The sequence below is a fragment of the Sciurus carolinensis genome, chromosome 11 (assembly GCF_902686445.1).
Source record: "Sciurus carolinensis chromosome 11, mSciCar1.2, whole genome shotgun sequence".
Classification (NCBI taxonomy): domain Eukaryota; kingdom Metazoa; phylum Chordata; class Mammalia; order Rodentia; family Sciuridae; genus Sciurus; species Sciurus carolinensis.
The window spans coordinates 72954403-72979446 of NC_062223.1; the positions used below are offsets into that span (position 1 = coordinate 72954403).

General features: G+C 35.3%; 2 protein-coding genes across 2 annotated transcripts; both read left to right on the forward strand.

Moving 5' to 3' along the window:
* Window positions 1-1052: 1052 nt before the first annotated feature.
* LOC124959559 (olfactory receptor 52K1-like) lies at window positions 1053-2006 on the forward strand. Its single transcript, XM_047517970.1, has one exon. The coding sequence runs from the start codon at window positions 1053-1055 to the stop codon at window positions 2004-2006; it is 954 nt and encodes a 317-aa protein (XP_047373926.1).
* Window positions 2007-9767: 7761 nt separating this feature from the next.
* Window positions 9768-10712, forward strand: LOC124995337 (olfactory receptor 51V1-like). The gene has a single exon (XM_047567661.1). It carries the CDS (start codon window positions 9768-9770, stop codon window positions 10710-10712), a length of 945 nt encoding a protein of 314 aa, XP_047423617.1.
* The last annotated feature ends 14332 nt before the right edge of the window (window positions 10713-25044 follow it).

A 25044-nucleotide genomic window follows, 5' to 3' on the forward strand; every position in this document is an offset into this window, starting at 1 on the left:
TATAAATAATATGTATTAAAATTCCAATGATATTTTTTATTTTTCTATTTATTATTTCAGGAGGTACTCCTAACAATAAAAGTAAGTTTCTAATATCTTGTCAATATTTGGATTATATTTAAGAATTTTTCTGAATTAAAAATATGGTGCCCAAAAGTACAGTAAGAGTTTATTCCTTTTAGTGTTCTAAAGAACTTGGGTCATATTTAGTTGCTGGAATTTATTATTCTACACTATTGATTATTTTATTGAGTAATCTGTGGACAGTATATTGTTAAAATACTAATTGCCTTTTGAGTAACATGCTAATTATTAGTATGCACATCCTTGCATGTATGGGCATGTATGTGTGGGTGTGTTTATATGTAGTTGCATACTTAATTGAAAATTTCCTGAAATCAGTGGCATTGTCTGTTATTTCCATTTTTTTTTTCATTTTTTTTCTCTTGTTTCAGTTCCCTCCTCCTTTCCCTCCCTCCCTTCCTTCCTTCCTTCCTTCTTTTTTTTTTTTTTTTTCAGTATGGGGTATTGAACCCAGGATTTGGCACATGCTTGACAAATGATCACAAATAGATTGCATCCCCAGACTTTTTTTTTACATTTTAGTTTCCTCGGTTTCCCAGGTTGCCCTTAAACTTGGTATTCCCCCTGCCTAAGCTATTCTAGTAACTGTGATCAACAGTCAACTGGGTTTTGCTTTTCTTAAGACAGTCTGTATCACATCATCCTGAAAAATTATAGGTACAAAGACAGAAGCATTTTATCATTACCTGGTTATTTCATAGACAACAAAAATGAAAAAGTAGAATAAAGTTACAAAAGAAAGAAAAAAATAATTTCATTTTCTTATTTGCAAATCAAGATATTAGGGATCACAAAAGTGAAGATATATCCCTAAGGACTTATGGAAGTTTTGGAGAAGAGTCAGCTCTTCAGACAAGCTATTCTCAAGTACTTATGAAATCCACCTTTGCAGGACCATGGAAGAGTCCTGTTATTCTGATAACTGCCTTTGTACTTGGTACTGAACATGCACCCTCTCAAGTGTTAACATGGAAGATAATGGTACACGTCACCACATTTCATCTTTTTTCCTGGTTGGTATTCCTGGCTTGCAAGATAGGCACTGCTGGATTGGCATTCCCGTCTTACTCCTGTTTGCCCTGACCCTGCTGGGGAACAGCACAATCATTGCTACGGTCAAGCTAGAGTCAAGCCTCCACCAGCCTATGTATTTCTTCCTTTGCATGCTGGCAATGAATGACATGGTTCTTACCTTTTGCACAGCCCCCAAGATGCTCGGTATCTTCTGGTTTAATGATCACAGGGTTGGTTTTAACATATGCCTAGCACAAATGTATTTTATCCACACACTGTGCATTATCGAATCAGCCCTCCTAGTTGCCATGGCTTTTGATCGTTTTGTGGCTATTTGCATCCCACTGCATTACACAACCATCCTGACAACATCTATGGTCATTAAAATGGGTCTAGTTGGTGTGAGCCGAGCTATACTCATGGTTCTTCCCTGTCCTCTTCTTATTAAGAGGCTGCCATACTATACAAATTACATCATCAATCATGCCTACTGTGAGCACATGGCTGTGGTGAAGTTGGCTAATGCCAACACCCTCATCAACAGAGCATATGGAATTTCTGTGGCCCTTTCAGTGATGGTATTGGACCTGGGGCTCATAGCTGCATCCTATATCAAAATTCTTCAGGCAGTCTTCCGGCTTTCTTCCCAGAATGCCCGCTCTAAAGCCCTGGGCACCTGTGCTGCCCACGTCTGCACTATTCTTGTCTCCTACACACCTGCTCTGTTCAGCTTCTTAACTCATCGCATAGGCAAGAAGGTTCCTCCAAGTGTCCACATAATCTTTGCAAGCCTGTACCTTCTGGTACCACCCACAGTCAATCCCCTGGTGTATGGAATTAAAACCAAGCAGATTCGGGACCGGGTGGTGGGTCTCTTCTTCCCAAATAAGAAAATTTCTGAACCCTAAAACATTCAACTATAACTTATGTTGGCAGAATCAGGCTCATGAAGTTACAATGCATTAACAATATTTCCAACCTTATCCTCAAATTTTCATTTCTCAGTTAACCTATGCTTTGTAGCAAGGATATCTGATGTGGTATATTTTTCTCTATCTTCAAGTTTTATTTTTATGGAAATCTTTAAAAGGAACATATTTATCATTTCATTCACTGTCTCCACAAATTTTACAATTGTCATTTAAATATATTTGCATCTATCCTTGTTTATCCAGCTATCTACCTCTCAATATCTATATCTATTGATAAAGCAATATGCAGTAAGCTATCTAGATAATTAGAGGAAAGGTCAGGGTAAAAGACAGTTTAAGTTTCTGTTCCAATGTATGAGATGTTTGGAAAGCATCACTCCCATTCTTATAGCAAGAAAAATATCTAAAAGAAACTGAAAAACTATGACTTTCCTTCAATTCTCCATCTGAAGTTACATGGCAAACTGCTAACCCCAAATTCAAAGAGTCAGGCAAACCCAGGGAAACAATCCAGACAGACTTACTTCAAACAGACAGCACTGGAGAGAAGAATGTTTTGCTCTACAAGAATGTTAACCTAATTTCTCAGAAGAAAATATACATAGATCTGAGGCTTGAATGTAAGTAAAGAAAGAACCTCAGAAAATAATAACTAGAAGTAAGATACTTGATGTTTCTTGTGTTAATTGATTAAATAGTGAATTTATTGATCAAATCTGAAGTAGCAACAAAAAGCTAAGTGACCATGAGGTATGCAGACATGAGAGAACAGCAGCAATATTATGAAGGTGAAGGTAGGGACTGGGCAAACTCCATGATGAGGAACCTGCACTTCTTACAAAGCAGAATTGTATTCTTGGAAAGGGGACTTTGATTATTGTAAATGAATATTTAAACCTCAATGGAAACCACTAAGGATGCCACAGTTGTATAACTGGTATTCTAAACCTGAAATTCTTTAATATAGTCAGTGAACTCCAGAAATGACAGAAAAAGAAGGAAGGACAAAGAAAGAACAAATGCAATGAATACAAAGCAGTTACAAACATGGTGGATATTAATCCAAGTATGTGAATAAGCATATTAAATGTAAATTGTCTAAATATGGGAATTGAAACAATTTTCAGAGAGAACAAAAACACCCAGTTATTGTGCATAAGAAATGCACTTCAGATATAAAAACATATAAAGGTTAAAAATAAAGCTATAAACATTGTATGCAATGGTATCTTACCAAATGAAATCTAGAGTAACTATTAATTTTAGATAAAGCACTATGGATTATAGAAAATTATAAAAAGCAGAGTGGTCACTATGTAATGATGAGGGGTTAATTGTTCAATCAGAATAATAATAAAAGTGACTTATCCTAATAACATAGAAACAAAAGAGTTGGATAAAACTGATAGAACTGTATGAAAATAAGACTAATCTATTGTAATCAGAGATTTGACTTCTGAATTTTCAGTAATTAAGTAGACAATGAATTGACAAAGATGTAGGTGTCACAAAGAGCACCGTCAAGCCATTTGATCTGAATGACATTAATAGAAAACTTCATTCAACAACATCTAAATAAACATTTTCTCAAGCTCATATGCAGTATTCACAGGGAGAGCCTGCATTATAGAAAATAAGACACACCTGAACAGACATAAAGAAATGAAAATAATACAAAATGTTTTCATAACACAATGGAATTAAATGACAAATTATTCACAGAAGATGGAGAGAAATTTCCAAACATTGGGATATTAAACCACACTCTTCTAAACAACATGTAAATCAGAGAAAAAGTCTCAAGAGAAATGTTAAAAAAAAAAAAGAACCCCATGTTTTGAATGAAGTAAAAAGAGAGTAATTTGGAAATAAAGGTAGAAGGAACTGTCCATAAGCTCTGCCCTTCAGTTGATAAATAGTGTCATTTTAAAATCCTCAGTGACTCATGAAATTTGGTTGACTAACTGGGTCCACTTTTCAGGCTAACAAAGAATATTCTTAAGATCTACAATATAGCTTGAAGATATGTTGGAGTTACAGGTACTAGAATGAAGACCTTGCTGCAAATTCTCTCAGTGACATCAAAAGGTCCACAGTGGGTAGGCCAGCATTGGAAACATATAGATGAATCAGATCTTTCCCCTACCTTAAAGCAGGGTCCATCTAGTTAGAAATGGATAATATGGAGACAAAGAAAGTAGATGATTTTAAGAATTAAGTCTAAAAAAATGTAGTTCATAGGATGAACTCAAGAATAGAAATGGAATCTGGCAGATTTGTAGATTCACAGAATTGAGTTTTTTACCTGGTGATGATGCTTAGCATTTACTTGGTAGAGGATGACAAGGCATGTTTTAAATGTACTGCTATTGAGGGATCACTCTTCAAAGGCCAGAGAACAGGGACTTGTAAGTACAGCCACACACAGCACATCAGTATACACATTTCATCTGTGTTTGTTTTTGTAGGTATTTGGACATTTTGAACATCTTGAGTATACTAATAACTTCATTTCAAATTATGAACTACAGGTTTTGTTCTACTTTTTGATATTGGTAATTTCCATCCCTAGGGTGAGGAATAGGCTTTCCATTCATCTCAGCTTAGAGTTTCATCACCGCTACCATTCATTAAATGCTTTATAGGATTAGTATGTTCATGAAAGGATGAAATTAAATAATGAATGCAATTTTAATGTTTTGTTTTGTCAATAAAATAATATTCATTATATACCAGCTTTAGCCATACAAAGATGAACTAGATGGGTTTAGTTTGCCTAGAGTGTGTGACTCAAAATAGTGAATTGTGAGTCAAAGCATTATTATCTTTAGTGAGGAACTAGAATTTCTTATTTCAGTACATGATTAACTTAAAAAACACTGATTCTCACCAATTAAAAGGCCTTTTCAGAGTGATCTTCCACCATTTGAAGTAAGATAAAGGAGAAACAGAGGATCATTAAAGTGGAAAATATTTGACATGTGTTCTAGAATCAGTTTGGTCTCTACCCATAAGTGATAGTACTGAAAATGATAGTAACTGAAAAGATAGACATAAGAGTATGAATGTAGAATGGAATGTGAAACCAAACCTGTGGGTAAAGAAGGTGAAAATCAGGAGATGAAATTTAGAGAAAATACAAACATAGGTGGCATAGCCAAGCTTCCTTTTGAGCAACTTGAAGAAATTATGAATATTTGAAAGTAGACAAGTGTGATGAAAGCTATGTCACATTTCAGTATGTTGAAGCCTCACTGGATCACATATCTTGTTGATTCAAATGTCTTCTGCTGCCAACTGCAGGATGGACACATGCTCCCAGCATGAGTGGGAAATCATAGGGTTCCAGTAGAACTGAACAGCATTTGATAAGAATGAGACATGCAGATAAAAGTGTAACTCAGAGTGTCTCCTCAAACCTAATCTGAGTGAGAAACTGGTGAGTAAAAATGTTTGCATGTTTGAAGGATCACATATTGCCACACAGTGGTCCAGTGACATAGCCAGCCAAACATCTGACCCAGTACACTGGAATGTGTGCATGAACCACATCTGCAAGACACAGGCATCAAAGTAAAGTTTCAACAGATGAGATCCAGAATTCCCTTACATCTCGGTTTTGATGATGACCAGGAGTTGGAATTTTTCTCAAAGAGCAACAACATGGTACAGAAAGGGATACCAACCCAGAAGTGCACAGACTCCATGCCAGGGATCCCCATAAGTGTCAGTATTGAGGGCGTTGAGGCTAATACCTTGAGCTTGAGCATATTAACTTAGAGTCCCTAAGCTCATAGCATCTGTTTCAGGTGGGAAGCCTGTGTTGACTTTGTCTTGTTTTCTCTTTTCACCTAGGTACATACAATCAGAGATTGTGATTCACGTGGATTTTTCAGATACACCCTTTCACTGATGAGGCAATTAAGAAGGTCAGGGAATGTAGCACAGCTTTCTAAATTTTTTATCTCAGATTTTAATTTTTTTTCTCTCTCTCTCTTTTTTTCTCTCTCCCTCTGCCTTATTCTTTCTCTCTGTCTCTTCCCCTCTGTGTGTCCATGTCTGTGCCTCTCTGCCTTGGCCACACATACACACTCATAACTTGCACAAATACTTACTTGCCAACAGGCTTACACACAGTCTCTCTAGGGAGAGGAATGATTGCCAGTAATGTAATCACATGCAATTGGTTAAAACTATTTCATTGAATATGAGTATGGTTTCTGTGATAATTAATGGATATATTAACTTTATTTTCTTTTGTGTTCTTACCCAGACACATCTTTCTAAAAAATTAGAATTGAATCTTTCTAAAAAGAGAATTGAAAGGGCTGGTCATATAGCTTAGTGATAGAGCACCCCTTGGTCCTGTTTCCAATAATGAAACAGAAGAAAGAAAAGAAAAAAGAAACAAAAAAACATACTCTTCCACAAAACATTCCTGGATAAAAATGATGTTTGTATTATTTCAAAAAGTTTATAGCAGTCTCCTCATCTCTAGCCTTGCATTATCTATCTGCTTAGCATTTCTCATAATATATTCTCTTTTGAAACATGGAGATAGTCCACATTATCTACAAAGAATTGATTTTCCTAACTCTGGATATAGTGTCTGTTGGACAACAATGCATCTACTATACTGTTTCAATCAGTTATCATCTCATGAATCTGCAAACTTGCTCCTTTTTTAAATCTTTTTCATAGCTTCATCATGCACAATCACTTTCCATTAATTCTTTGTATAGAGACAGGAGATTTTATTTTACTTTTTCTGGATGTGCCATATCATTGATTCATTAGCACTGAGCTCAGCCAACAGCACTTATGAAGATGTTGCTTATCTAACACTTATTTTTTCCATAAGGCACAATACTGCTTTAGGGACACTAGTCTGCAGTTCACCACTATATTTAATGGTCACTTGAAGCAGCAAATGATGAATAAAAAACAAAAAATATTTACAACATAGCACTAAAAGACCACCTGAAGACATCTGCATATAGTATTAGAGATGAACAAGAAAGTAGAGCATCCTGCTTTCATCCTGATTCCACCTCACCTGCACTCTTCACTGTTGTAAAACAAAATTCTGACAGATTAAAGACAAAAAGTGCTATTATAGTTTTATAGCTGCTGGAAAAAATTTCATATGACTGAATTCAACACAAGTATTCAGGTTCACACTTTTTTTTCTTTATTTTCTATTTTACTGCTCTGTATTTTTATCTAGGATAAACTTTCAAATGGTGTGTTAACTCTGTTAAAGAGGAATTGACAAAATTCATTAATTTTTATTTTTCAGCTTTTCATATATAATTGACAAAACAATTGTTATCTATTCAAGGCATAAAACAGTGGTGTTTTGATATATGTACTTATGTAATGATTTCCACAATAAAGCTAATCAACGTATCCATTACTTCACATAATTGACATTTGTGTGTATATGTATGTGTGTAGTCTTTAGAACAACTCTCTCAGCAAATTGTCAGTATATGATAAGTACATCATCATTAACCACAACTGTTATGCTGTCCAGTAGATATCTAGAACACATTCTTTTTATAATTCCAAGTTTTACACTATAACCAATATCTTTCCATTTCCTCAGACCTCAGGTCCTGGCAATGAACATTCCACCCTGTTTTCTCTATGCTTCACTTTTCTAGATTCCAAATTGAAATGATATAATGGAACACTTTTCTTTCTTTGTCTGGTTTATCCCACTTATCCTTAGTTTCATTCATGTTAACACAAAAGAAAGGTTTGCTGACCAATTTAAGCTGCATGATATTTCTTTTTATCCACCTACTATAATTTATTTTTCCCTTTTTCTGTTAATGGACATTAGGTTGTTTCTATACCTTGACTATTGTGAATGGTGTGTCAATGAATATGGAAGTATACATTATTCTTTATGGTGTGTCAATGAATATGGAAGTATACATTATTCTGAGTTTCTTTGGTATTAGATAGAATATATATTTAACAATAGTTCTATATTTAATATTTGAGGATGTTCCATAGATTATTACATATTTGGGGATAATATTTAAAATATAAATGATGATCAATGATTTGTGTGTTTATAAAGATTTTAACCCAGAATCTGTAATAAAACTTTCAAAAATCAAGTTTTATTGGAGAAGCTACAGAGTTTACTGGAATTAACTTACACTTGTGTTGAATAAACATGAATTGAGGTACTACTTTTGTTGGAGACTGCATTTAGATAGGTATAAACATAAACTATATCAAACCACAAGTTTCTTACTAAACAGAGAAGAGACACACATTGACAAAAATTTTCCCCAAATTTAATTAGTTCTATGTTAAGAACATTACTGAAATGTCTTGAGGGGAAAAATATTTTACTCTGTTCCTACAGACTTAGAAAAACTTCATAGAAAAACTGACATAAAATTTCTCTTCTACAAGGAACAAGCCAACGTCTTGTGATATTTCCCAGTAACTTCCCCAAGCCAAGTTTCAGAAAATTCATTGCATTAATCACTGATATTTTGACTGAATACTTATTATGAAAAAATACTAGACATCTTGAATAATATGATTCTACATCAAGGTAATTTTTTATCTTCAACAGATTTATTAAATACCTTCTCTCAAGGCTACTATTCAGGTAATAAATTATATTCTAAAGATAATGCCAAAGATAAAAAATTTAAATATATTCCTTGTATTTGGAAATATTAACTTCTTTCAAAAAATCAGATCACTTCTCCTTAGAAAAAAATTTTCTGCTATCCAATTATACAAATCATTTGGTAGACTTCTATGGAGCTCTGATTATATTCTAAAATCAGATTTATTCTTACAAAATTCAATAATAATAAACCCTTTTAAGCTAAGAAACTTGTGATATGTTGCTTTATAATTAATGGTAAGTTATGAAATTTGGGGGTATTGCTACAGATCTATAGAGGCTAGACTCAGATAGTCTATTATGATTGGGTATTACAAAAACTTTATATGCTTAAAATAAATAATCTTATTCTAATTGTAAATACCTAACAGACATGAATAAAATGTGTAGCATGAATATTTATTAATTCCCAGTATAAAATTCATGCCAAATATGCTATCAGAAATAAATACTATTATATTGTGATCGAATAAAAAGTAGAAATTTCATACAGGTAAAGTGGTAGATGAAAACGGAGAAATACAAAGTATAATTTAAACAGGCAAAAAAATTCAGAGGATCGTAAGGTATAAAATGTGCAATGAAGTTCAGATTCCACTTAACTGATTTAGTTTTTCTTACTCAAATTTCAATGTTCCTCAAGTTTATCCTAACCATTACATTTAAAGAGATTTTATGATTTGTTTCAATAGGGGAAAGGCATAATGTGATACTAACGTGGAAACATTCTCCCAAGGGAGATAACAGCTATGGTAGTGCTTCACACTGTGGACTTGTAATAATTTCCTTTAAGATTGAACAGAGACTCCCAAAAGTCTAGACTGCAAAACCCCGAGTGCCAACTAGCACTATTGTTACTGTATAAAAGTTCCTAATTTTCTGATATCTCTCATCGCTCACTCTGTAAGTTCCATGTTGAGACAACAGGAATAGAGAATCATGTTTCTGTATCACTGCTTCTGGCATTTGTATTATATTTGATATTCTTCTCAAAGCAGATAAACATTACTACAAATTCAGGAACCACAAAGCTGTATAATTACTTGACTCTTTTGGAGGATTTCCATCTTCTGCTAATGTTCATTCTCTCTGACTCCCACATCAATAGTTCCACATTTGTTCTCACTGGGGTTCCTGGCCTAGAAGTTTACTCCCTCTGGCTCGCCATTCCTTTCTCCTCCATCTATGCCATGGTGCTCCTGGGAAACTGCACGGTGCTTCATGTGATCCGGACTGAGCCAAGTTTGCATCAGCCCACATTTTACTTCCTGGCCATGCTGGCCTTCACTGACCTGTGCATGGGACTTTCCACTGTGCACACAGTGCTGGGAGTCCTATGGGGGTTCATGCAAAAGATCAGCCTGGATTTCTGCATTGCCCAGTCCTATTTCATTCATGATTTGTCCTCCATGGAGTCCTCTGTTCTCTTGGCCATGGCCTTTGACAGGTACATTGCCCTTTACAACCCTCTATGCTACTCCTCCATCCTAACTAATGACAAAATCATGAAAATTGGAGTGGCAATCTCATGTAGGAGTTCTTTACTTATTCCACCAGTCATCATCCGCCTGAAGTTCTTAAGTTACTGTCGTCCTCACGTCCTCTCTCACTCTTTCTGCCTGCACCAAGACTTACTTCGATTGGCCTGTTCAGACATCCGCTTCAACAGTATCTATGCTCTATTTATGGTGATCATGAACTTGCTGTTAGATGCTATGCTCATAATAATCTCCTACATCATGATCTTGCACACGGTTTTAGCCATTGCATCCCGGGAAGAGAGAATGAAGTCCTTGCAGACTTGTGTGTCTCACATCTGTGCTGCTTTGGTTTTCTACATCCCAATCATTGGTCTGACCATGGTTCATCGCTTTGGGAAACACCTCTCTCCACTGGTTCATGTCCTCATGGGCAATGTCTATATCCTTTTCCCACCTTTGATGAACCCCATTATCTACAATATCAAGACCCAGCAGATAAGAAGGAGAGTCCAGAGGTTGTTCTCCTTGAAAGCAGTCTAAATCTCGAGATGCATTGTGACTGTATTTAAAAGTCAACGTGTGAAGTTAGGAAAAGTTGAGATTCAGTAAGTAATTCAGAATAGATTTTCCACCTTCTATTTAAATTATTATATCTCCCCTTTTACACAGTTACTGCAAATCTGTGAAATTGACAAGTGTAATATAAAAAATGATTTTATAAATCATAATATGTATATTAAAAGAGAATCATGTTAATGTCTTAGATAATTTTGAAAGCAAAATTCATACCTGATTAAGACAATTGAGTGAGGATATCTTTTAATACATCCATCAGGAGAAAGTTAAATTTTGGTGTCTAAATCCCTTCAAATAATTGCTGAAATATCAATGCTTATTTTATCCATTTTTGTTATGCTAAGCAACATATTTACTGTTTTTTCATATGCCCTGCACCAAGTTCAGTTACATGGCCACTTCATAAACTAAACATCATAAAGAGACTGGACCTCCTAAGTCTTTTAAAGAGTAGTTAGACAAACAATATGTAAGCTTCACGGTAGATTGTCCATTCACCCAACAGTCGCCCCATCCCACTTTATGTGCAATAATTTAACTGAAAATATGAAAAACCAGCAAGTGCCATAATGGAGAAAAAAAATTTATTATCAGTGTCATTATCTAAATTGCAATGCCAACAGTAACAACCATTTGAAAACAATTAGGATCACTTAAAAACGTTTAGATTGAGACCATATTTTCATTTATCGGTACTCATGTCAATTCCCTATTTCCATTAAAAAAAAAAGTGCCTAGATTGTTACTATGATCAAGTAATATAAATGTTTCTTATATAACCTCTATATCAAGAGTGAGGTAAATAGTAATTTCTTTAACATAAATTTATTTTTAAAAAGCACATAGAGTGCCATTTTCAGACAATAGCCAGGCCCCGTAGGACCCCTGGCCAGACTGACTGAGCCCCGTCTCCAGGATCCCTCAGCCCGAGTGATCACTCTCTGCCTCTGGGGCCCTCACATTGACTGACTGCTCCCTGCTGCCAGGACCCCCAGACCAACTGACTGCACCCTATCACCGGGACCCCAGATCGACTGATTGCACCCAACATCCAGGATCCCACAACCACACCAAACACACCGGATCTCCAGGACACCTGCTGGACCAACCACATCCCGTCTCCAGGACCTCCAGCTAACCACGTCCACCCCTGAGCTGCAGCTCCCCATTTGCCAACACATTTCGAAGCCAGAACGGCCATCTTGGATAATCCTGGAAGCTGTAGCTCCAATCTTTGGGTGGGGCAAAAACCATCCTGAGATGCCTGCCAGAGGCTTGAAGCTCATTGTCAGGTACCTCTCATGGTCAGGCTACTGAGCACTGGGAGGTTTCATTAGTATATGACTGTTATACTGTAGATACTATTTTTTCTCCTTTTAAAAAAATTTGAGTTTTTATTTCTTTACTTTTATTGCTCTCTTTTCCTTTTGTTTACCTGTTCCCTCAGAGTCTCTTTCACCCTTTTTTGCATGCTAATATCCAATTACTTTTGATTACACTCTCACCCTTTCTATTTTCTAGAACTTAGGTATATGCTTTTTTATCTCATTAACAACCACATTCTAAATCCCTCTGCATCCTCTTTGTCCTCCATTAGAAACTGCAGACCTTATTGCAAACCTGTTTGTTTTACCGAAGATAATATTTGAACTCATTCTGTTTACTATGACAATTTTGTTATTGTCCCCATAGGGGATATTTGGTCTAGGATTGCATAGTGTCTGATTTGGGCACTGATAATAGTGATCTCCCCTTAAAGAAAGGGTTTTGGAAACCTATAGGGCCACTATAAGCCTATTCGGGGAAATCTGCAATACCCCAGATCTGCACTGCTAGAGGGGAAAATACGTGAACAACATGAAAAAACAAGGGAAGAAAATGATCCAAACAAATCTAGATTCTATATTAATAGAATCCAATGACATCATGTTAGAAGAAATGTCAGAAAAGGACCTCAGCTTATACATGATTATGATGATTTGTGAAGCAAAGGATGAGATAAGAGAGTAAATGCAGGCAATGAATGATAATACCAATAAGCAGTTGAAAGAGCACCTGCAGGAAGCAAAAGATCATTTCAACAAAGAGATAGAGATTCTCAAAAAAAAAAAAAAAAAAAAAAACAGATGGAAATCTTTGAAATGAAGGAAACAATAAACCAAATAAAAAACTCAATGGAAAGCATCACCAAAAGACTAGACCACTTGGAAGACAGAACCTCAGACAATGAAGACAAATATTTAATCTTGAAAATAAAGGTGCCCAAACAGAGAAGATGGTAAGAAATCATGAACAGAATCTCCAAGAACTATGGGACATCATGAAAAGACCAAATTTAAGAATTATTGGGATTAAGGAAGACACAGAGATACAAACCAAAGGAATGAACAACCTATTCAATGAAATAATCTCAGAAAATTTCCCAAATCTGAAGAATGAAATGGAAAATCAAATACAAGAGGCTTACAGAACACCAAATGCACAAAATCACAACAGGTCCACACCAAGGCACATTATAATGAAAATGCCTAACATTCAAAATAAAGATAGGATTTTGAAGGCTGCAAGAGAAAAGCATCAGATTACATATAGGAGGAGACCAATACGAATAGCAGCCGACTTCTAAACCCAGACTCTAAAAGCTAGAAGGGACTGGAACAACATATATCAAGCTCTGAAAGAACATGGTTGCCAACCAAGAATCCTAAACCCAGCAAAACTAACCTTCATATTTGTAGATGAAATAAAATCCTTCCATGATAAACAAAAGTTAAAAGAATTTACAAATAGAAAGCCTGCACTACAGAATGTTCTCAACAAAATATTCCATGAGGAGGAAATGATGAACAACAATTTAGGTCAGCAAAGGGAGGAACTACCTTAGAGAAAAACCACTCAAAGGAGAAACCAAGCCAATTTAAAAACCAAAATAAGCCAAATGACTGGGAATACAAATCATATCTCAATAATAACCCTGACCATTAATGGCCTAAACTCATCAATCAAAAGACATAGACTGGCAGAATGGATTAAAAAGAAAGATCCAACAATATGCTGCCTGCAAGAGACTCATCTCATAGAAAAGAACATCCACAGACTAAAGGTGAAAGGATGGGATAAAACCTACCACACACATGTAAAAAAGTGGAGATTTCCATCCTTACTTCAGATAAAGTGGACTTCAAGCCAAAGTTAGTCAGAAGGGATAAAGAAGGACATTTCATACTGCTTAAGGGAACCATAAATCAGGAAGACATAACAGTAGTAAATATTTATGCCCCAAACAATGGTGCATCCCTGTACATCAAACAAATCCTTCTCAATTTCAGGAATCACATAGACCACACCACAATAATTCTGGGTGACTTTAATGCAACACTGTCATCACTAGATAGATCTTCCAAACAAAAATCAACCAAAGAAACCATAGAACTCAATAACACAATCAATAACCTAGACTTAACAGACATATATAGAATATTCCATCCATCAACAAGCAGATTCACTTTCTTCTCAGCAGCACACAGAACTTCTCAAAAATAGACCATATGTTATGCCACAAAGCAGCCCTTAGGAAATGCAAAAAAATAGAGATACTGCCTTGTGTTCTATCAGATCATAATGGACTGAGAGTAGAAATCAATGACAAAATAAAATTACTCCAACACCTGGAGACTAAATAATATGCTATTGAATGAAACATGGATACAAAAAACATCAGGGAGGAGATAAAAATTTCTTAGAGGTCAATGAGAATGACAATATAACATATCAAAATCTCTGGAACACTATGAAAGTGATACTAAGAGGAAAATTCATTGCATGGAGTGCATTCCAGATAAGAATGAAAAGTCAACAACTAAATGACCTAACATTACAGCTCAAAGCTCTAGAAAAAGAAGAACAGATTAGCAACAAAAGAAGTAGAAGACAGGAAATAATTAAAATCAGAGCTGAAATCAATGAAATTGAAACAAAAGAAATAATTCAAAAAATTGACAAAACAAAAGTTGGTTCTTTGAAAAAGTAAACAAAATAGACAAACCCTTATCCACACTAACAAAGAGAAGGAGAGAGAAGACTAAAATTACTAAAATACATGATGCAAAAGGAAATATCATGAAAGACACCACTGAGATACAGAACATAATGAGAAACTTCGTTGAAAATCTGTATTCCAACAAAATAGAAACTAACGAAGACATTGACAAATTTCTAGAGACATATGCTCCTCCCAAACTGAACCAGGAGGACATACATGATTTAAACAGATCAATATCAGGCAATGAAATAGAAGAAGCCATTAAAAACCTACCATCCAAGAAAAGCCCAGGACCAGACGGAATCTCAGCCGAGTTCTACAAGACCTTCAAAGAAGAACTCATTCCAATACTTCTCAAAGTATTCCAGGAAATAGAAAAGGAGGGTACCCTACCAAACTCATTCTATGAAGCTAATATCACCCTCATATCCAAACCAGGCAAAGACACATCAAGGAAAGAAAATTTTAGACCAATATCCTTGATGAATATAGATGCAAAGATCCTTAACAAAATATTGGCAAACCGTATCCAAAAACATATTAAGAAAATCATGCATCACAATCAAGTGGGGTTCATTCCTGGAATGCAAGAATGGTTCAACATTCATAAATCAAGAAACGTAATCCATCATGTCAATAGACTTAAGGATAAGAATCATATGGTTATTTCAATTGACGCAGAAAAAGCATTCGACAAAATACAACATGCCTTCATGCTCAAAACACTAGAAAAATAGGGATATAAGGAACATACCTGAACATTGTAAAGACTATTTATGCTAAGCCCATGGCTAACATCATTCTTAATGGACAAAAACTGAAACCATTCCCTTTAAAAACAGGAACAAGACAGGGTTGTCCTCTTTCACCACTTCTATTCAATATTGTCCTTGAAACTCTAGCCAGAGCAATTAGGCAGACCAAAGAAATTAAAGGGATACGAATAGGAAAAAAGGAACTCAAACTGTCACTGTGGATGACATGATTCTATATTTAGAAGATCCAAAAACCTCCTCCAGAAAACTTCTAGACTTCATTAATGAATTCAGCAAAATAGCAGGCTATAAAATCAACACACATAAATCTAAAGCATTTTTGTACGCAAGCGACGAAACAGCTGAAAGGGAAATGAGGAAAACAACCCCATTTGCAATAGCCTCAAAAAAATAAAATACTTGGAAATCAATCTAACCAAAGAGGTAAAAGATCTCTACAATGAAAACTACAAAACCTTGAAGAAGAAATTGAGGAAGATCTTAGAAGATGGAAAGATCTCCCATGTTCTTGGATAGACAGAATTAATATTGTCAAAATGGCCATACTACCAAAAGTGCTATACAGATTCAATGCAATTCCAATTAAAATCCCAATGAAGTACCTTACAGAAATAGAGCAAGAAATCATGAAATTCATCTGAAGAATAAGAAACCCAGAATAGCTAAAGCAATCCTTAGCAGGAAGAATGAAACAGGGGATATCGCAATACCAGAACTTCAACTATACTACAAAGCAATAGTAACAAAAACAGCATGGTATTGGCACCAAAATAGACAGGTGGATCAATGGTACAGAATAAAGGACATGGACACAAACTCAAATAAATACAATTTTCTAATACTAGACAATGGTGCCAAAAATATGCAATGGAGAAAAGATAGCCTCTTCAACAAATGGTGCTGGGAAAACTGGAAATCCATATGCAAGAGAATGAAACTAAACCCCTATCTCTCACCCTGCATAAAACTCAACTCACAATGGATCAAGGACCTTGGAATCAGACCAGAGACCCTGCATCTTATAGAAGAAAAAGTAGGACCAAATCTTCAACTTGTTGGCTTAGGATCAGATTTCCTTAACAGGACTCCCATAGCACAAGAAATAAAAGCAAGAATCAATAACTGGGATAGATTCAAACTAAAGAGCTTTCTCTCAGCAAAGGAAACTATAGGCAATGCGAAGAGAGAGTCTACAGAGTGGGAGAATATCTTTGCCACTCATACTTCAGATAGAGCACTAATTTCCAGAATATACAAAGAACTCAAAAGACTCTACACCAAGAATACCAATACCCAATCAACAAATGGGCTAAGGATATGAACAGATGCTTCACAGAAGAAGATCTACAAGCAATCAACAACATATGAAAAAATGTTCGCCATATTTAGTAATAAGAGAAATGCAAATCAAAACTACACTAAGATTCCATCTCACCCCAATTAGAATGGTGATTATCAAGAATACAAGCCACAATAGGTGTTGGAGAGGATGTGGGGATAAAGGTACACTCATACATTGCTGGTGGGGCTGCAAATTAGTGCAGCCACTCTGGAAAGCAGTGTGGAGATTCCTCAGATAGCTTGGAATGGACCTACCATTTGATCCAGCTATCCCACTCCTCGGCCTATACCCAAAGGACTTAAATCAGCATAGTACAGAGAAACAGTCACGTCATTGTTCATAGCTGCTCAATTCACAATAGCCAGACTGTGGAATCAACCTAGATGCCCTTCAATTGATGAATGGATAAAGAAACTGTGGTATATATATACAATGGAATATTACTCAGCTATAAAGAATAACAAAATTATGGCATTTGCAGGCAAATGGATGAAATTGGAGAATATCATGTTAAGTGATAAGCCAATCTCAAAATCCGAAAGAGGAATGATCTCACTTATAAGTGGATGATGACACGTAATGGGGGGTGGGAGGGGGGCAATAATGGAGAAGGAGGGACTGTATAGAGGAAAAGAGAGGTGGGAGGGGTGGGGTGGAAGGAAAAAATAACGGAATGAATCAACATCATTACCCTATGTGAATGTATGATTTTGTAAATGGTATGGTGTTACCCCATGTACAAACAGAAACACATGTATCCCATGTGTTTACAATAAAATAAATTTAAAAAAAAAGCATATATGTTCAGAGATTTACATGATGGGATATGGCTATTCTGTCTCTTTAAATTACTTTCAAATTTCATTATAGATCTTTCTGACTTTCTTTTCTTCTGAATTTCACAATCTGGGGACAGAAATAAATGTATCCCTAAAACTCTAAGAACTCAGTAGATAGGGATGAGTGTGCAAAGCATAAATGTAGAGAGAAACATCAAGAAGAGTGTAGGTACTGATTAAGGCATAATCCCTAACCTAACCTCTATATCTCAGCCCACCTTTGACTTTACCCAACCACTAGTTTGCAAGTAATAGGATCTTTAGGAAACTGATATTCTCATCTTCTGGTTAGTATCTTAAGTGGTGAAACTTTACTCATAGCATGTAGTGATAAGGGAAAAAGAGGTTATAAAACAACAAACTGTTTTGTTGTTATAATATTTGAATGCATGGTAGACATTGATGTAGGACCTTTAACATACTTACCATTCCTATTTCATAACCGCTGAAATGGACTATCCAAATCTAGGGAAAATGAAAATATGGAAGTGTGCTAGGAAGACAAAGTCCCTGGTGATTTTTCACCCATGTACAGGTTAAGATTCAGCATGGGGATCTGTAATTACTGAGATTAAAAGATCCTAGAAAAATACTGTTTATTTGTCATGCATGAGAGAGTACCCTGCCGCTGGACAATTTATTAGGTCTTTTTAGATTGAGTTTGTGCCATGCCTACTAGCCTATTACTTAAGTTCTTTACAAAGATTGGCATTTTCTAATGATGAGTTCTTCTTGAAATTAGACATGGGCATCAGAGACATAAGATGATCCATTCATGTACATTAATATCTAATGAAGTTAAGAAAATCGAAGGAAAAACAAAAAATATTTTAACAAATCTGTACTTCAAAAATTGGACATCAATATCTAAAGCAAAATGTTCTGAGACGCCTAAATATATGTATGCAAAAATGTACTCTGAAGTCATCACAGATCTTTAGTAATAGCTAATATATCTACACAAACATACAAAACACACACACACATATATATATATTTAATTTTATATATATACATTGTATACTATAGTACAATCTCTAGTGTGATCCCTTGTATTATGAAATATGTATTTATATGATGGCACTAGAGATTGTACTAGAGAGATTGTACTCAGGGTCTCCTAAGCTTGCAACTGCTCTAACACTGACTCACCAGCAACCCAGGCCTTAGAATTTTTATTTGTTTTTTAATATTGAAACTTGGTTTTGCTAAGTTGTCTAAGCTTTGAACTATTCATCATTCTGCCTCAAACTACAAGTAACTATAATTTATGTCATACACTACTACATATCTATAAAACTTTGAAAGAAAACCTAGAAATAAATCTTTGTGACTTCTCTCATGCTATTACTTATTACTTACACGACTGAAACATAATCAACAAGGGATCAACAACAGAAAAAAGTAACTTATGCTCAAACAAAATAATAATCTTTTGTATTTCAAACAACATCCTCTTGACATTGCAAAGCAAAGCTATAGACAGGAATAACAAATTTGTAAATCATATTTCTGATAAGGGAGTTACAGCTCTTCCAATTAATTAACACAACAAATATAATGCCACCAGTCATTAGTCATTAAGGAGGATGGAATCAAACCTCAAGATTCATACACACCAGGAAAACCACAAAGTAGAGAAATTCACAGTGTGTGAGTCTGTAAAGAAATCTCAACCAACATAAAATGTTGGTGGGAATACAAAAAGTTTCAGCAGGTTTGGGAAATACTTGATCATCTTCTCAAAATGTTAAAACATAGAATTGTTCTTCCAGCTCACTGCTAGATATATACGCGAGAGAATTGGAAACATGTTTGCACATGAATTTTCATCATAGACTTCTCAGAAATAGCCCCCAAATGTGAAAAAAGTCAATAAATAAATGTCCATCAACTACTATCATAAACAAAGTGTAGTACATACATGCAATGACATGCTTAACACACATGAAAACATATGGAATATGGAATGATGCTGCAATATGGATTAATGTCATATATGCCAACCAGTGTCAGAGTCAGGCATAGCGGGTATGTCGGCCAAGAAGCACTGTGGCACCTCTGCTTTTTCTCTTTTGCTTCTGGTCTCTGACTTAAGTGTTTTGTCTCTGTCATGAGCTCCTGCTGTGGTAGGTGTCTTGCCACAGGCTCAAAAGATCATGGACCAGAGTGTACAAAGCTGTGAACCAAAATAAGCCTTTCCTCTTTCTTAGGTCATCTCATTTATCTTGTCATCAAAATGGACAGCTGAATAAGACAGAAAAAGGGAAGATTGGCATGTGCAACAGGTCATTTCGTACAGGAAATTAGTGCTTCAAAGCCTCTCCTAGTGTACTGACTTCAGATAAATATTAGATAAATATTTATTTCTCCACTTATATATACTGAAAGTCAACAAGCATGCACTTACAAATCAATCTCATTATTGATTGTATTTGTGATCTATAAAGTTGACATTAAACAATAAATAGTGAATTATTGCTGTGGAGGGGAGTACAGCCTGTGGTCCTATAAGCCTGTGGTCCATAAACTTTTAACAACTGGAATTCTTCTGTTACATTGGTCTATGTATCAATGTCCTTGTGAAACAAGTCCGTGTCATTATGGAAACATGTTCTTCACGAAGCTCTTTTCTTGATGTTTTAAATTTCTTTTGCTCTCCCCTGATCTGCACCCTTGCCTTGTCTTTAGTTAGCCATGTTTTCTGTCACAGTCCCTTTTGAACCTTGGGAGGCAACCAGAAGCAGCCTAGAGGAGTTTATTTTCCTGACCCTGGGTATAGACCTCTGCAGCCCATGCCAATGCTGTCCACTACACTGTTCAACCAGTTGTCATCTCATAAAATATTTCTTCTTTTCCATCTTTATCATATTGTCGATCTATACAATAAATGCTACTTCAGCACGTTGTCACAAATTCTTTACATGCAGAACGGGTGCCTTTATTTTCCATTTTCTGGGTAACATGTTGACTCATTAGCACTGAACACACAGTCAACAGCATTATATCTCATGCAAATGGTGTTTATCTGACATACGTTTCCTAAGGAATCTTGCCACGTACTTGCCCTTAGGGAATACTCACAGTTTCACCACTACACTTGGGGGTCATGTTCAAGAACAATACCCAAAGAAAAGCACTGAAACCTTTACAGCATGGCACTAAAAGACCATGTGAGGACATCTGTGTGTGGTATGAGAACTGAAACAGGAGAGGAGAGCATCACCTGGTTCTCCCTCATCTGTGCTCATCACTGCTCTGGCACTCAACCCCACAGACTGAGGAAGAAAACACCATTGTCATCTTGTAGCTTCTGCAAAAACCACATAGGGTCAAATTCGACATGGGTCCAAGTTCACACATATCTTTACTCATGTTTACTCTTACTGATTAATACTTAGGTCTATGATGCAGTTTGGGATAATGGATCATGAGGTATGGCTGATACTATTCAAAAGAAGAATTGAACTTACATCTAGATTCATCAATTTGCATTTTTCAGCTTTTGAAATATAATTGACAGATAAAACAAAGATATTTTTAAGGCATAGGATATGGTGGTGTTTTGATAGAACAACCTTTTATAATGATTCACAATCAAGCCAATTGACATATCCCTTATTTACATAGATGTTTGTGTGTATGTGTGTGTGTGTGTGTGTGTGTGTGTGTATGTTGAAATCCTTTAAAACTATTCTTGCAATAATTTCCCAAAATACAGTATGTACATCATTATTAACCACAGTTATCAGGCTGTACACTAGATATCTAGATCTATTCATTTCATAATCAAAATTTTAGTCTATATCTCAAATTAAAAATCTTCTGTGCAGCAAAGAAAATGGAAATATGAAGAGTGAGACTACAGAATAGGAGAAAATCTCTGCTAGCTGATTTTCTGTCAGAGGATTAATACATAGAATGTATAAAGAACCCCACAAATCTTACACCAGAAAATCAAATAACCCGATTATTAAGTGGACAAATGAAACAGACACTTCTCCAAAGAATAAATGTAAATGGTCAACAAATGCATGAGAAAATGTTTGACATCTTTAGTGATAAGGGAAATGCTAATCAAAAGTACACTCAGGGGGCAGAGGTAGTGACTCAGTGTTAGAATGCTTGCCTAACATGTGTGAGGCACTGAGTTCAAGCCTCAGCACCACATAAAAATAAATATAATGAAGGTATTGGGTTCTGTCTACTTTAAAAAAAATACTAACACACTGAGACTTCATCACTGACAGTTAAAATGGCAGTCATCAAGAATGAATCAAAATGAAGTTGTAAAAATAAAAAGAAACAAGTACTAGTAAATTCTGGAGAGGATGTGGGTAAAAGGAACACTTTTACACTTTTTGTGGGATTGTAAATTACTACAACCACCATATAAAGCAGTATGGAGATTCTTCAAAAAACTAAACAAGGAATCACAATTTGACCCAACTATACCTCTTCTCCATATGTATACTGAAGAATTAAAGTCATCTTACATTTACATGTGTTCCATTCATACCCATGTTTATCGCAGCACAATTCACTATAACAAAACCTTGGAACCAGTCCAGGTGGTCTATCAACCAATGAATGGATAAAGAAAATGTGTTATATACTCAAAATAGAGTTTCATTCAGTCATAAATAAAAGGAAATTAGGGCATTTTCAGTAGAATGAATGGAACTAGAAATCATAATGTTATTTTCAATAGGTCAAACTGAGGTCATGAGTCAAATGTTTTGTCTCAAGTGTGGAAGCTAGAGAGGAAAAAATAAAAGAAAGATGGGGCAGACCTCATGGAAATCAAAGGGAGATCAATACAGAAAAAGGACCAACAGGTAAAATGGTGAGGAAATGGGTAAGTACTGGAGAGTGAGACAGGCCAATCCCATAGCCACCTAGTGTGTCTGTATGTGTAATAAAAATACCATCATTATAATGAACCTGTAATGAAAGGTGAACAAAAGAGAACGTTTAAGCCTGTAACAAGTATTTGTCCATTTTCTCTCTCCCTTTGTCCCTGGAAGCTACCATTGCTACCCTCAATATCTCTCAGTTTCACTCTTTTAGATTTTAATTTTACGGGATATTATGGACCATTTATTTTTTCCTTTTGTACCTTATTTCACTTACTATTATTTCCTCAGTTTCATACTTGTGGAAACATTGTCAGAATTTCTTTCCATTTTATGATGAATGATATTTCATTTTAACCACAACTCCCTATTTTTGTGTCTGCCAGTGAACACTTAGGTTGCTTCCATACCATAGATTTATGAATATGCTTCAATAAACATGGAAGTACCATGTTTTGAGGTCTATTTTATTTTCTGCTAGATATAAACTGAGACATGGAATACTTATGAAATATCAGAGTTCTGCTTTTAGTTTTCTGGGCAACATTCATAATTTATGTTGCACACATTTAGAGATACACAGCTATTTTTAAATTGGAAATGATTATCAATGATCTATACATTTACACCAAGTTCTAACCTAGAACACATAATACTGGTTTCCCAAAAATATTTTTGGAAAGGTCACAGAATTTACTCTAAATAATTTCTTCATGTGTTCCTAAACAGGCATTGAACTTTTGTTGTTTACCATGTTTAATGGGCCTAAACATAAACCATATGGAAACAAAGGTGTTCACAATATATTGAAGAATCAAATATTAGAAAAGTCCTTCCTATTAAATTATCTTGGAGAGGTTTTGCAGAAAAACTGACATTTATTTTCCCTTCTATCTTGAACTGTCCAATAGCTTGGGGATATTCCCATTGGTTTTTCTTAGCCATATTACCAGAAACTCATTGCATTAGTCACTGATATTTTGACTGAATCCCTATTAAGAAGAAATTGCACACGTTAAATAATGCAACTGTGTATCAAGGTGATTGTTCATCTTTAATTAACTGTCTTAACTACCCTTTCATAAGGCTAGTATTCTGGCAATAGAGGTATTGGGTAGGTAATGCCAAATGTGTTGAAAACATTTAAATATTTTTTATATTTGTAGATATAAATTCCTTTTAAGAAATATAATTATGCTTTTAAAGAAAGTATTCTTTTACCAACCTTACAAATATTTTTGTTTTTTTACTATGGAGTTCCAATTGTATTCTGAAATTCTAGATATATTCTTATAAGCTTCAACAATTCATAAAGTCTGGTAAACTAACACATATTACCAGGCACCTGGGTGCATGCTTATAATCCCAATTGCTCAGGAGACTGAGGTAGGACAATTGCAAGTTTGAAGACAACCTCAGCAACTTAACAAGGTCTGAAGCAACTGAGCCTCTGCTAGCTCAGTAGAGGAAACCTGGATTCAAAACCAACTACCCCAAAACAAAACTAAAGGAAGCAAAACAGAAAACAAAACTAATATCAAATTTTATTGTATTTAATAGAAAGTTCTGAAATCATTGGGTACTGCTATTGATCTAAAAAAGCTAGAACCATATAATATAACTTTCTAATACTGGTTTTTATAAAATGAGATATACATAAAATGTCTAGTTTTACTCTAACTATAACAGCACAGTTATTGATAACACAGAAATCATACAATATTTGTTTATTAACATCCAGTATAAAATTCATGCCCACTATACTTCCTTAAAAGACATCAGATATAATAATATTGTGAATCAGAAAATATAGAAATGTCATACAGAGTAAAAAGCAGAATGAAAATTTGGAAGAATATAAAGTAAATTTTAAATAGGTAAATACTTAAGAGAAGGGTTCAATATGGAATGCAATACAGTTTACATTTCATTTTTTTGCTAGATCTTGGTGAATATTTGTGTTCAGCAGAATTACAATACATTAACAAGTTCCTTTCCACAGGGATGTGATGATGCTTCTTGGAAGCCATGGGTACAGTTGTGATGCCAATGAGAATACTGCATGTGTATTGCTGTCTCCTGAGGGTGAAGCCAGCCATGGTGCCTCTTCACAACTGTGAGCATGTATTACATTCTTCAGAATTGAACAGAGGCTCCCACAAGTCCATCCTGCACACCAAATCCCAGGTGTCCATTTACACTGCTGTTACTGCATAAAAGTTCCTAAGTTCCTGGAACACTCATGACTCCCACTGTAAAGTTTCCATGTGTACAGAAGATGCTTATCTGCACAGAACAATGACTGACTTCCCCATAATGCTACTTATGGAATTGAATGTTTTATTTTCTTCCTGAAAGCTTATGAACATCACTAAAACTTCGGGAATCACAAACCTGGGTAATTAAAAGAGCCCTCTTGGAGGATTTTCCATCTTCTACTC

What these genes read in the sequence shown, in the direction of transcription:
- LOC124959559 (XM_047517970.1), top strand. Translation starts at nt 1,053, where the DNA reads ATGGAAGATAATGGTACACGTCACCACATTTCATCTTTTTTCCTGGTT.
- LOC124995337 (XM_047567661.1), top strand. Translation starts at nt 9,768, where the DNA reads ATGTTCATTCTCTCTGACTCCCACATCAATAGTTCCACATTTGTTCTC.